This window comes from Tachypleus tridentatus, chromosome 1 (genome assembly GCF_004210375.1).
Source record: "Tachypleus tridentatus isolate NWPU-2018 chromosome 1, ASM421037v1, whole genome shotgun sequence".
Lineage (NCBI taxonomy): Eukaryota > Metazoa > Arthropoda > Merostomata > Xiphosura > Limulidae > Tachypleus > Tachypleus tridentatus.
This window is the reverse complement of record NC_134825.1, coordinates 35,650,241-35,665,193: the sequence shown is the minus strand read 5'-3', so window position 1 is coordinate 35,665,193 and position 14,953 is coordinate 35,650,241. Positions and strand designations below refer to the sequence as shown.

Genomic DNA, 14,953 nt, shown 5'->3' with positions numbered 1-14,953 from the left:
CAACTTTGTTTGTTCTGACTGCGACAAATACAGGGTTCAGTTAAAACGTCAATCGTCCAACACTATAAAGTAACAACAGACTTCAACCCTTGCCGAATGGATAACTGTGGAAGCTAATTCTACCTGCTTCCGAAACAAAAGATACTTAATTTTATGATTAGCTTCTATAAGTGTATTACATGGCCCAAACATTAGACTTCATCCAGATTTATGTATTTTGCGTGGCAATAATCAAATGTACATGTCATGGTGTTTGTTACGTATTATAACTTATTCTGCACGAGTCTCCAATTTATTATTATACTTACTTTACGCATTATGATTTATAATAGCCGGAAATTTTAATTTTAAATTTGAAATTAATTGAATGTCAATATGTTCAAATCTATGATATTTTTCAGCAAGATTGATGCACACAATTTTCTTTCTCAACATAAATATAATATACAAACAACAATATAATTTATAATAAAATTATTTCAAATAACGATTTATATACAAGAGTTTATCAACATACAAACAGTACCGAGTCTTCTATCTGGTGTGGAACTGAATCTTTTATCTATAGTTCACGGAGAGTGAATTAATTCTATATCTATACATAGCTACACTTCTCTTGACGGGAAAGTTAACTAGTTATATTCTTGGCTGGTTTCAAACGGTTTATAAGCTCACTTTTCACCGCGGAAGACATGTAGTGTAATCGTAGAAATAGTAACATCTGAAGTTAGTTCTCTGAAGTTTAATGGTATATAATGTTCGAAATCTATGAACATTCTTGGTCAAATGTCCGTAGTTTATTTATTAATAAGTGTTTATCACAATTATAGCTTCAGAAGTTTATAATATACTGACTGTAGCAGACCAACAATATTACACTGTCTTTTGAAGCGTCGATGTATAAAGTTCAGCGAGGTTCTCGAAAGTTCAGTTGGTCCAACAATACTGATATTTACGTACGTATATAAAATGTTGATTCTTACGCTCGAAAATCTTTTACAAATCTAGAGAACAGACATGACTTTCGCAGTACATAATTTTAACAATTTTAGTTACATATGTTACTATATGTATAAATATTTAACTAAAACAAACATCGATATTAAAATATATACAGTAGTACCTCGGTTCTCGAACTTAATCCGTTCCAAAAGGTTGTTCGAAAACCGAATCAATTTTTTCCATAAGAAATACTGTAAATTAAATTAATCCGATACAGACCTCCAAAATTACGCATTATGAAGCATTTTAAGTAAAAATATTGCTTATTTATACCTGTATAATAATACTTACATGCATAAAGTCAATCACAAAACTATAAACACAATAAAAAAAACAATAAATGAAAATTTAACTGCACTTTACCCGTGCTGAGGAGGGCTGATGGCGTAAGTGAAAGATGGTGAGTAACGTGGAGAGTAGGAGGGTTATTATTGTTTGGAAGGGGAGTCACCTTCCATAAAAACATCAGGTAACTCTCCTTCTGGGGTTATTTCTCTTTTCTGTCTCTTTGCACCGCTACAAACTTCTTGAGATTGATTGGACTTATTTTCACTAAATACTTGTCTGATGAGGTTTGTTTCTGTCTGCATTTTAAAATGTTTCTGAAGTAAGACATAGCACTGTCATTGAAAAGGTTTATGTTGCGGTTTGCTACAGATTTATCAGAGTGATATTTTTCCACAAAACTTTGTACTTCTCCCAATTTTCCACACATTTCCTTGATTAGTGAACTATGAACATCCTCCCTTCCCTCCTCCTCATTCCTCAGTTATCTTCTGTTGCTGCTCCTTCTGACGGTCTTGGAGTTCTTCCGTGGTGAGCTCAGTATTGTGGTCTTTCGCCAACTCCTCCACATCATCACCACTCACATTTAAGCCCATACAATTGCCTAGTGAGACAATATCCTCGACAACAGGGTCAGTCTCAAAGCCTTCAAAGTCTCTTTCTGCTGTTGAGTCTGGTCACAATTTCTTCCAGGCTGAGTTCATGGTTCTCAAAGACACTTTCTTCCAGGCTCTGTCTATGATCTTCAAGTAATGCAGGATATTAAAGTGATTTTCCAGAACTCTCTGAGGGTTACCTCTGTGTCAGAGGTCACTTCAAAGCACCTTTGAAACAGTGCTTTGGTGTAGAGTTTCTTAAAGTTCGATATGACCTGCTGGTCCATGGGCTGAATGAGAGAAGTTGTGTTAGGGTGCAAGAGCTTCACCGTTAAAATTCTGAATACATTTGTGGTAATCCATTGAGAACGTAAGTGAATTTATCACAGGCTGAGTAGTAGAATACAAAGTGAAAAAAAGCATTTTGTCAGTTGGATTTTAAAGTACATGAATCAGCTTTTGTAGACTTTTGACAAAAAAAGAGAAATATCTAAATTCTTAGATACAACTGTAATATCCTGCCATGTATAAAATTATTGTACATATGTTTGACTTGTTTTGAATATATATTAGTTTTAAACAAGTTTACTGTGTACTGCCTGTTTACAGGGGTGGTCAGGAACGTTGTGGTTCGTTTTCGTCCCCGCTCGTGGAAGATTATTTAATTTTACGTGAAAGTTTTCTTGTAATTTGATTTGATTTGTTTAAGGTGATGAAGTGAGGTGGGGCAGTTTGAAAATAACGGGTGAGAAAGGAGAACGAGACAAAGGCGGCACACAGGAAGTAGGCCTGGCTGGAGCCCGTCGTCCAAAGAGCCGACGAGACGAAACGAAACGTCAACTCAAACGGCACGATTCGGGGCTGGGAAAGAATATTGCCTTGGCTGGGATCTAAAGATCGAATGCCTGAGATTTGGAAGGGAGGAGAAGTGCCCCGAGAAAACCCACTTTCACAGGACAGACGCCGAATGTTTTACTTTTCCTGTGCCCGGATCCGAAAAGAAATACATCTAAACATGAACGTATATTCACCGTATTTATAATCATGTATTTTGTTGAGTGGCTTGTAATTGTTGAAATACGCTATATAGTGAGATGTATTTTATAGGAACGCTGGCAGGTTTACATAATGACGCAGTTAGTTCGTATTTATGTTCTGATTTTAAGTAATATTTGTAATAACTATTATTCTGTGAGCTTGTTTCTGAGAGTGGGTAGATTACTGATTTTCTGTACATAGTTGATAGGTGTGTATGTTGGTAGTCGGTTTGCTGCTCTTAATATTTTATTTTGTTGGATTTGAATCTTCTGTAGTGTATTGTTAGACATATTGTATGTGACTTGACATCCATATTCTATTAACGGATGTAAGCCTTGCATATTTGAATTATGGTTTCTATTGAGCAGTTTGAGTGTTTGCTAGCTATGGTCAGCAAATGTGAAATGCGTTTTTTGATGGATAAATGTATGCTGTTAACATGTTTTTTCTACGTTAATCTGGAGTCGAAAGTGATGCCAAGGAATGTGATTTGCTTGCTCGTGTAAATATGCGCGTTGCCGAGTGAAATGTTTACTTTTTCTGTTCTCTTTTAATTTCCTATAAAAAGTTATTGCTTGCGTTTTGTTGGGTTTAAAACCACTCTCCACTTGTTGCTCCAGCTCACGACGAGATTCAGCGTTTCTTCAACGCGAGACATGGTCATTAGCGAGTTTCTAGAAATACTCCAAATTGCAATGTCATCTGCGTATTGTGAAGTGTAAGTTAGACTAGGAAAGGGTATATCACTAACGAAAATAATGTAAAGGAGTGGCGAATGGATGGATCCGTGGGGAACTCCTGCAGTTATTTTCAAATATTTTGATAAAGTTTCGTTTATTCTTACTTGAGCTGTTCTATCTGTTAGGAAGTTTGATATACATCTGATAACAGTTTGATTTACTTTCAAGTTAGTTAATTTATACTTAATGGCGTTATGCCAAACACTGTCGAATGCTTTTTTAACATCTAAAAATACGTCTATGGTTACATGATTGTTATTGAATTCTTTGTAAACTGATTCAGTGAGTCGTGTGAGGATTAATAGATGACCTTTCCCGGTCAATGAACCACACACACCTACTCTAAGAGAATCCTGGCCAACACCTATAAACCCTGATAATAACTCCTAAGCCCCCAGTGGCACAGCGGTATGTCTGTAGACTCACACAACCATAATTCAGGTTTCGATGGGCAGAGCACAGATAGCCCATAGTGTAGCTTTGTGCTTAATTACAAACAAATAACTCTTAACCTTTATATGCAGGTAAATTGGATATACACCCTGTGGGTAACATAAAAGTGATGTGATATGTATCGTGAATTTCTTAAATAGCATCAACGTTATCATGATCTTTGAAGAGGACTCCTAATTTACTGGCCTGACGTGGGCAGGTGGTTAGAACACTCCTCTCGCAGTCTACGAGTCGTGCGTTTGAATTCCCGTCCCACCAAAGGTGCTTTCCCTTTCAGTTGTGGGGCGTTATAATGAGACGTTCAATCCAAATATTTATTAGTAGAAATAGTAGCTTAAGATTTGATGATGACGACTACTTACCTTCCTCTAATCTTTCACTGTTAAGTTAGGAACGGTTTATACAAATTGCCCTCTTATAGATTTGTGCGAAATTCAAAATAAACCAATCTCAAACCTCTTTATATTAAGTTATTTATACATATGTTGCTATATGTTGATGAAATATTAGTATCAAACAGTAACAGTAACAATATCTAACTTTTAAGATTTAAGCTACTTCACTGTGCACTGCATACAGACTTGTTCTGTTATATGTTTATTATGTAGTACTTATTAAATTTGTATACATTTAATATTTTTTGTTTTTAGAAGGCTAGAGAAGTTTACAACAGTCAAATATCTGTATCAGATGGTAGTTCAAGCTGCCAGTTTTATATTTATGTAGAAATATAAAGGTAATAAATCATTAGAGTGAATATACATGTAAGAATTTTTTTTTTCAGACTGATTTTCGGAAAGTTTATTTATTTTATCCGCACAAATAGTTATGCCACAAAAGTGTCAAAAATTCAAATTCGACCTCTCAATAAGCAAATCAACATTCGTTTTCATTAAATACGTAATTATCTTTCACTTGGACCTATCAAACCTTCTTTACATGGGATATGTAAAATAAATTATTTTAAAGTACAAGAAGGGCCTTTAACCTAAGGCCCGGCATGGCCAGGTGGTTAAGAGACTCGACTCATAATCCGAGATTAGGGGGCTCGAATCCCAATCGCACCAAACATGCTGGTTTTTTCAGTCATGGGGCGTTATAAAGTTACGATCGTTGGTATTCGTTGGTAAAACAGCAGTCCAAGAGTTGGCGATGGGTGGTGATGACTAGCTGCCTTCCCTCTAGTCTTACACTGCTAAATTTGGGACGGCTAACTCAGATAGCCCTTGTGTAGCTTTACACGAAATTCAAAACAAACAAAACCAATCTGCCTTCCTTTTAGTATATGACTAAAGAATTAAGGACGGCTAGCTTGGTGCGGAATTTGTTTTCTGCGTTACAAGCTTATCACTTTTAAGGCATAAAGAATTACAGTCACTTTGAGATACAAAAAGAGAATAATTTCTTTACCAGCAACAATTAAAAATAAAACACAAATCGACAATCTTTGTCTGTCTGCTAAGTATCTTAACGTCACAAGTTGCTGTGATGAGCAAAGATCGAATTTAAATAAATAAAGGAACGTTGACAGTTTGTTAGACTAAATGAAGCCTAATCACACAAAAGCGATCTTTTAATGACGCGCTCCCAGAAAGGATAATTTTGCTGATCGCTTATATTTTGTAGGTGTAGACACATTTTGCTTGTAATAAAAACAGAGGATTAGAAACTGAACAAATGTTGCTTCTATGAAAATACACTGCTGAAAGTTGCAAGTTTCTCAAACAGACCAAGCACATTGTAGCGTGTGTTTTTCTTATAGCAAAGTCACATTGGGCTATTTGCTCAGCCCACCGCGGGGAATCGAACCCCTGAGTTTAGCGTTGTAAATCTGGAGACATACCGCTGTATTAGCGGGGGGCTTAAAATGTTGGAAACGTGTGTTTTTCTTATAGCAAAGCAACATCAGGCTGAGCCCACCGAGGGGAATCGAACGGCTGATTTTAGCGTTGTAAGTCCGTGGACATACCGCTGTACTAGCGGGAGGCACATTATAGCCTTATATATAGTTTAATTTTCGCATATAATTATAAGTAACAAAATTATTACCTTAATAAAGCAAATTATCGTATAAGTCGCAATTTGTTCTCAATTGCTCTTCATAAATGAATAGATTATATCGCGAATAAAGAGCTTTTATTTTATTTTTGTGAATAATGTATTATCAAATTGAATATAAATAATAAAGATAACGGCAGAAATACAATGGAATAAAAAGTCAATCGTAAAAAGACAGAAAATTACAAAAACAGGTGAAGAAAGTTAAAAAGCATTTTGGAAAACAATATCAATAACAGCTAAGTCATACCTAATCTAAATATTGAAACCATGTAAAAACATATATTTTATACTATTTTACCAACTTGTGTAATTTTCTATTTTTTTACGTTTGTCCTTTTTTTTTTCAATTGACTTTTCCATTATCTTTTTTCCTCCAATGGAACAGCGGTACGTCTGTGGACTTAAACGCTAGAAACCGGGTTTCGATACCTCTGGTGGGAAGAGCAGAAATAGCCAATTCGGGAGTTTTGTACTTAACCACAAAGAACTTATCCTTGTTTTTATTACCACCACTGTATAGGGGGAAGCTACTCTTGTTTTAACGTATAATAAATATCACTGCTTATCAGTGATGTAGTATTAAATAAAGTGCCGGAACACGTTTAACAGTGTAAGGTGGGATTCGTTCAAAACTGTGACGGTACGGAGTTCCGGTTAAAAAACTTACAGGTACGCCGAGCCTACGCGCTTTGACTCAACTACACTTCTGTTACTTATCAAATAGTTGATTGCAAGTGTTCTTGAAGCATGGATAACATGGACTTCCTTTACCTGTCATTTTATTGGACAGGCACGTCAACTGATCAAAGTATTGAGGTGATAAGCTGTGCACCAAGCAAACAATTAATAAACGTGATTAATCGAGCATATACTAAAACAGTTTGGGAGCTTAACGCTTTCGATAACGTACAGAAGAGTAAAAATAAAAAGTATTTTTAGTCTGCTCATGTAAAAGTGGTTGATTTTTGAAGTATATGTATGTTGACCATTTCAACACTCTCACATTATATATCTTCGAGTCAATAGTTTTGTTGAGTTTGTTTTTTCTGTTACCAACTGATATGAATTATAGCATGAGATGAATAGAGTGACTGCTTTTAGTTTTTCAGAAAAAAACTTCACAATGGATTATCATTTCTTTATAGTTTAACAGAAGACTGTCGAATTGTGGTTTTGTTGAATATTATAGAATTGTTAACTTTAATCTGGTAGAAGTTTCAGTATAGGTACAAAACTTATAAAGGAAACAGAAGAATCGAGGATTATTTTCTGGTGGAACTTCAAATGATGGCAAACAACGAAGCAAATAGGCATGATGATGATGGAAAACAGAGAAAGACTGCATCCGTTTCTTTAAAACCACTGTATAGTAGTGACCTATGGCAACGAAGAAAAGACATTAAATGTACTCCTGTGGAATCAAATTTTCAAGAAGTAGCTGACAAAGCGTTTAAAACAGTCAGAATTAATGAACAGGTTGAGTTGATGCCAAAAGGAAACACTTATCCACCATTATCTCCTTATATTGCATCTCAAAAATCACCTGGTTTACTCGAAACGTCTGAGGAGAAATTTTTTGAAGTGCCTTATCAGAACAAAAGGTAAGCCATTATAACTGCAACTTGACTTTTATGATTTAAATATTGTTAGGATATTCCTGTAATCAATAAGTACAAGAAATAAACTTTAAAGTGTTACAATTATGCGTTTTAAAAATGACTTAGTTCATTATGAGATAAACTAATGTAATTTACCTTTGAATTACCACTTTTATTTAAAAATCACCTTGTACCTATTAAATTTGCAAATATTTGTATAAATACCTTCACAGTAAAACACTGAAACTGGACAGTGATTGAACTGGGATTTTGATTGTTTAAGAATTTCGCACAAAGCTACTCGAGGGCTATCTGTGCTAGCCATCCCCAATTTAGCAATGTAAGACTAGAGGGAAGGCAGCTAGTCATCACCACCCACCGCCAACTCTTGGGCTACTCTTTTACCAACGAATAGTGGGATTGACCGTAACATTATAACGCCCCATGGCTGAAAGGCGAGCATGTTTGGCGCGACTGGGATGCGAACCCGCGACCCTCAGATTACGAGTCGCACGCCTTAACACGCTTGGCCAAGGGATTTTGATAAAGTGGAAATCCCTCTTGTGATCCATTGTGACATTCTAATAAAAAGGCCAGGAACACTCTTGGCTTGAATTCTCAAGAGGTGGAACCTCGTTCCAGATTGTTCCACACCAATTTAATAATCACGCTGTTAGTAGACTTAACTGTGAGCCTACCAAACAGCATTTATATTATATAGTGCATATTAATTAAATTAGGCATGAATTTTACATGTTTTGTGGCTAAAATATTATTCAACTTGAATAATTCACTTGAAGTTAGTGGAATAGCAAACACTGTTATATGAATGCTGTATAGTCTTACAGTTACTAACTGAAAATATCAGTGTCTTGTAGGACTGTTATAATTATTTATGATGTGTAGCAAATTGCAGTCATTTCAGGAATCGTTAGGGTTTAGACTGTTCAAATTGGTGTCTGACCATTCAGTGCATGGCCCTTTCAAGTTGCTGAAGGAATAATGATTGGAAGATGACACAAAAGAAATGCCACATCTTTCCACACCCAACATTTTACACCATTCTGAGAACAGTTAACTACTGAATTTTACTTCCTGATATATTTGGAACTCTTTTGGTGTTTCAAACCAGATTATCTAGTGCTTCACCATCTTATCAAACATTGACTGCATAGAGTGCCATAGACAGATCAATCAACAAATTAGTTTATCTGAAATAGTCAATGAATATGAGTATGTAAATATATACTTTTCTGTTTCTGAGAATGGTTTAGTGATAGCTGAGGCTACTTTCTGGAGAGAGCTGTCCTCAAAACACAACTTTATACAATTCAGATCATTAGTCAGGATGCTAAGCTTGAAATTACTTAGATAATAAGAATTCTTCCATCTACTTTGCATAACATGTACTACTATGTGATTGGTCATTCTCATTATACAGTGGTGGCAATATAACCTCTATATGCTACCTAAACAACTGTTAAAAGCCATTGCTGTTGTTATTCTTACACAAGATCACATTTACTTGCATTGTCCATGAGAAACAGCAGACATTGTATACTTAGAGAATAACAACGAAAAGGAATAGAGGTGATTAACATTCCACAAATAAATAATATAGATACCATTTTCGATCTGTACTTCTGGTTGTGAAATTATTATTTTGATTTCTGTAACTATTACATTTCTGTTTTTAGAGCTCATAATTAAACCTTATAAAATCATAATGCAAAGAAAATAAACCAAAATTCATAAAATATATAGTTAAAATAGGCAATATAAAAAGGAACATACCAAAAAGTAAACAATGTTTCCTCCAAATTTGGCAGAGATACCTTAAATTAACATATACTATAAAATACAGAAGATTGGAATTTTTCCTTTTAGTAACAAAACACCAGTAAATTATAAAACCAATATCGTTAAATCTGATATACTGTGGGGCCTACATCAGCAGATACTTTTGTTTCACACATTGTTATTTGTACCCAACTTTAATTTGCCTCACCTGAGTGGCTCGGCATGACCAAGTAGGTTAAGGCGTTTGACTCGTAATCTGAGGGTTGTGGGTTCGAATCCCTGTTGCACCACACATGCTCACCCTTTCAGCTGTAGGGGTGTTATAACGTGATGGCCAATCCCACTATTCATTGGTAAAAGAGTAGCCCAAGAGTTAGCGGTAGGTGGTGATGACTAGCTGCCTTCCCTCTAGTCTTATACTGCTAAATTGGGGACGGCTAGCACAGATAGCCGTTGAGTAGCTTTGCACGAAATTCAAAACACACCAAACCAAACTCATCTGAGTATCACTGATTCTTTCATTTTGAAAGGATGAAAAAAATTAATATGTAAATTTATTTGATTAATGAGATAATGTTCTTACAGTTCAAAAATAAGTGTTTTATCTCTGGTGAACCTGTTGCCTATCATTTTAGCTAAGTTAAAATAAAATAGTTCACCAAATTAAAATTACCAAAACTTTAGTATTATAAGAACATTCCTTTTAATCAACTTTAAAAGGAATGAATAAGAACTACAATAGTGTTTGTGATTTGCTTCAATTTTTTATTGCATGTGATGAAATATTGTATTACTCTGTATTTGAATCTCTCTCTTTCTCTCTTTATCTGTATGTATGTGTTTAAATTCACTTCAAGTTAGGGAAGTGTGCAAGAAATATCCCAAAACAAGCTTGAAATGTAAATCGTAACTTCATTTATTTCTTTGCGGATTAAAACAGTGCTATTACTGGTCATGTAAATGATTTTATTTTGAGCGTGATAAATGTGAGACAACAAGGAAATAAGTGAAAGGTGTAAGATATTCAAAATAAGTTCTTTATTCTTTAAAATATTCTGAGTATTTCACTTACTTCATTGTTTTAAGGTTTATTATGCTGATGAGTGAAATTACTAACAAAACTGGTATACATTTTCGTAATTCAGTGAGCAATAAGTAAAGTTATATGCTAAGCAGCCCATTCTAAGTTGTGTTTTGTGTGTGTTTTATACATTATATTTTAAGAATCTTTGTCAGGAAGATATTTCAGTTGAGAAGGAAAAACAAAATGCATTGAAAATTATGTTAATATATAATAGATATTATGGTTAAGCAGTACAGTAGTTTTCACCTTAAAACATCACACTTTTAAACATGTAAAGACAAGTGCAGACATATTTTGTTGTTGTGGTTGTGGTCATTGAGCCTCCATTATCTCTGTATAAAGTGTGATATATAACCAGCATATCTCTGTACATTGATAAAAATCAGTTACAAGGACACAAATTTTACCAATGCCTTTTTTTTTTGTATTTTTTATCTTAAGCATAGTATCAGTCATATTAAGATACTGGTTTGTTTTTCAAGTATATCTTTATCACTAGCCAAGTGAACTTCTACCTAAGCAGTGCATTATGATAAGAAGTACAAAAATTAGTAGTCTCAGGGTATTGTGAATACACTCAGTGACATATTGTTTGTTATGTTGAAATAAGAGAGAATTAATTCATAAAAGGCAACCAGGTGTTTTGGAGTATGGTGTCCTGTCAGAAAATAATAAAGACACAGTTAGTCTTTAGAGAGTACTGAAACACCTTATTGAACATCTATTTACATATACACTGTATATATTACAAATAGTATTGAGGGAGCGTTTTTGAGAAAAAGGGTGTTATACTTTGGCATTTGGACCCCATTTTAATAGAGATTTCACCCATTTTTGTATTGATCATAGTAAATATGTGATTAATTTTTGCTGCCTTAGTTACAAGATTAGAGTTACAATACAGTAAACATTTAATTTCATTATTATCAGTGGATTAGTTAAAGCTGGTTTATACCGTGATATTAAATATGAGCAACAAGAATTTTTCTCCTTAATGTTTGGGTCTTCAAAGCAGTATGAGAATTAATTTCTTGTGTTACGTGATAAGGAGTAGCTTCTGAGCTGAAATCACAGAACCTAGTAGCTATTTTTACATATTAGATGTACTGACCTGCAGTTTTGAACTCTTGTTAAAGTTTTTAATCATATATTTATGTATCAATTGATCAACTTTTAAAAAATATATCATATTTCAAGGTTTGTTTGAATTGAGAAGTGTTTACTTTTGTTCTTTTGGAGTGATATTTGACTTTAATATAACTAATGAGCCTTTAATTTCTTCATTATGTACCTTAAAGCTAACTTTGTTGTAAGTAGGTTGAAAAATTTTAAGCATTAGCTTGTGTCATCAATGATGTACCTAATAGCTTTTCCCTTTTTAAAGTCATTTTTAGCTAACTTATAACTACTATCTTATACAGCACAGCACTCACATTCAAATTCAGTAAGGACCTATTACTAACTTCAGTTCCACCATTCTCGGGCTTTTTGGTTAGATATATGTAGAATATGATTTGATATGGTTGATAACTTGCATTTTATCAGCTGTGTTTATTATTTTGAGGTTCACTAGGCATACTGGTAAGTTGTCATTTGTATTTAAAATTGTAGCTCAAGTTTGAAATCAGTGACTGTTATTTGTATTTTGTTTTGCTATTTTAATTACCTCAAAGCTTTAGTGTATATTGAGGACTCTGTGTTGAACTGAGATTCTAATTCTGATATTATCATTTATCAATAATAAAAATGGACAGTTTACACACTTTTCAAGGATTTTATATTGTCAACTTTGATATACATTTCGAAAGTCATCATAAAGTAATAAATAGAAGCTTGAAAAGGTTTATACTTATTTGTACATTTTCATAATATTTATTATCAATTGTGCTTTTTTTCGCAGCTTATGTGATTAAGTATGTTTAGTTATTCATTGTATCATATTTTTTGTGTAATATATCTTATGCTCAAAATATTTACTAAAAATAACATTTCAAATGATGAGACAACACTAGTTATTGAATATTATATACACAAAATTGATACACTTGATACTTAAAATACAGTAACAATTATTTACTCATTGCTTGTTGTGCCCACTCTTATGGAGTGCATCTATATGAACATGTTCAATAAAACAGTGCAGGATAGATCGTTTCGTCTTCACTGTCACTGTGATTGGTTGTCTGCATGTGCTATAAATGTTAGAGTGGGGTACAGACACTGCATGCTTGTGTGAAAAATGGTTCTATACTTTCATTCTACAATACAGCTGTGTGCTTTTTTGAAAATTAGTAATTTTAAATTTTTATTGAATATATACTCTTCAAAAAAAGAAACGCAAAAGGGATATTTTTGTTATTTTAAAGAGAAATATATGTAATAACGTTACAAGCTCAAAGTATGTGATGTTACACGTGTTAAGGCACTGATTGTCAGACCAAAATGACAATAAAAGTTGTGCACTTTGAAAACGGAGGAAAACATCGGATTTTTCGCCAAAACGCATTCGTGTCCAATAAATTTGTTTGAGAGCTCTGCATGTTCTGCACGTGCAACATGTGCAAAATCCCTATAAACGTGACGGGTTCTCGGTTTCCATAGCTCAGTGTTAAGCCACCGACACGCAATACAGTTACGCCAAGACTGACTGAAGCACAACGCAACAACGCCATTGGTCGCTTGTAAGCAGGCGAATCTCGATCAGATGTTGTCAGAGCTGTGAATGTCCACCCAAGCACCATTACAAGGCTATGGAATCGTCACCAACAACATGGTTCAACTTGTGACCGTCCACGATCTGGCAGACCTCGTGTGACCACGCCCGCACAAGATCGCTACATCCGGTTACGTCACCTTCGGAATAGGACCACCACTGCAACGTCTACTGCCTTAACCATACCAGGGCTGCGTAGGATTTCCGATCAGACCGTACGCAACCGTCGACGAGATTCTTACGCCCCATGTGCAACCCATCATGGTGAACGTCAACGACGTTTTTCAACATGACAACGCCCGTTCTCACACAGCCCGACTCACCACTGTCTTCTTGAGACACCACAACATCAACGTTCTTCCCTGGCCCTCCAGATCACCAGATTTAAACCCCATCGAACATCTTTGGGACGAGTTGGACCAACGTCTGCGACGGCGACAACCTCAACCGCAGACTCTACTTCAGCTTGCAGCAGCTTTGCAGGCTGAGTGGACAGCCATTCCACAGTATGTGATTCGTCATCTCATCGCTTCCATGGGCAGGAGATGCCAAGCAGTTATTGATGCTCACAGGGGGCATACTCGTTATTGACGTTGAGTGACGTTAAACTTCAACTAGTGACTTCGCCTTTGCAGACTTTGGATGTTCAGCAGTGATGTGCAAAGTTTCATACATGTCATACAGAACTACCCGGAATAAACTTATTAACAATATGTCTCAAATTTTGCTTTTGAAGAGTATATGTTTCATTTTCATTTTTTACAGTTGTTTATGTTTTTCAGTGTGTGGGATAAGGATATCTGCCATATTGAATATGAAAAGTACATCTATGTATGTACATTTGATATTATGATTTTCATACATAAAACATAGAAGGTTTGCAGTTAGGAAAGATCTTGTGTCTAACATATCTTTCTAATTTCAGTTGTAGAAATAATTTTATGGGATACTTTTTATCTTGAAATATTGCAATCAAGCTGACTTGCAGATTTTGTATTAATTTGTAGCAGTTATATTTTCTTTAAGGTATGAATACAGTATTGTTTGATAACCCTTTGTATGTCCTCTCTTCATTACCTTTATCTATTTGAATTTGGCCTGACATAGTCGACTATTTTATTAACAAAATACCTTTTTCTCTCAGATCCTGATTTTTTTTAAAGCCTAGTTTTAATTTTTTTATAAGGAACTTTTCTGATATTGAGTTTCTTTTCTATTTGTCTTTGATAAGTTTTACAGTCTGTTTTACTTTCCTTGGCTAGAAAGAGATAATTTTATTCTCTTGTCTGATTTTCATCTTTTGCTATTTTTATTGAGGTTATTTCTTTTCAGGAGCATTTGACAGTTTACAGTATTTACCTTCAGATATTTGGTTATGGACTTCAGCTGTAAAATGCCATTTTTTTAAGAATTAGGTTGTTTATTCTTCTAACCAAGTCTCCTTTTTTCATTATCCTTGTGCCTTTCATAACTGCCTGTTATTAATTTTGTTAGATTTTATTATTGGCTTTTTACCACTTGTAGTTTAATTTACTTTAATTATATGTGTCTTAGGTTACAACATATTACTCAAATTTAATGTA

At 34.5% G+C, this 14,953-nt stretch overlaps 1 protein-coding gene across 4 annotated transcripts in view; it reads left to right on the top strand.

Annotated features, from left to right (window-relative positions):
- LOC143246151 (LIM and senescent cell antigen-like-containing domain protein 1) overlaps nt 1-14,953 on the top strand; it is a 51,940-nt gene that overhangs the window by 2,354 nt on the left and 34,633 nt on the right. For 2 of the 4 annotated variants that reach the window (XM_076492389.1, XM_076492386.1), the window contains exon 2: nt 2,593-7,776. Coding sequence is in view for 2 of the 4 variants with exons in the window: in XM_076492373.1 (XP_076348488.1) it covers nt 7,460-7,776 (317 nt within the window). In the remaining 2 variants the exon portion in view is untranslated. Of the gene's footprint in view, nt 1-2,592; nt 7,777-14,953 lie in introns of those variants that run through there. The other 2 variants (XM_076492373.1, XM_076492366.1) reach the window with 2 other exon arrangements.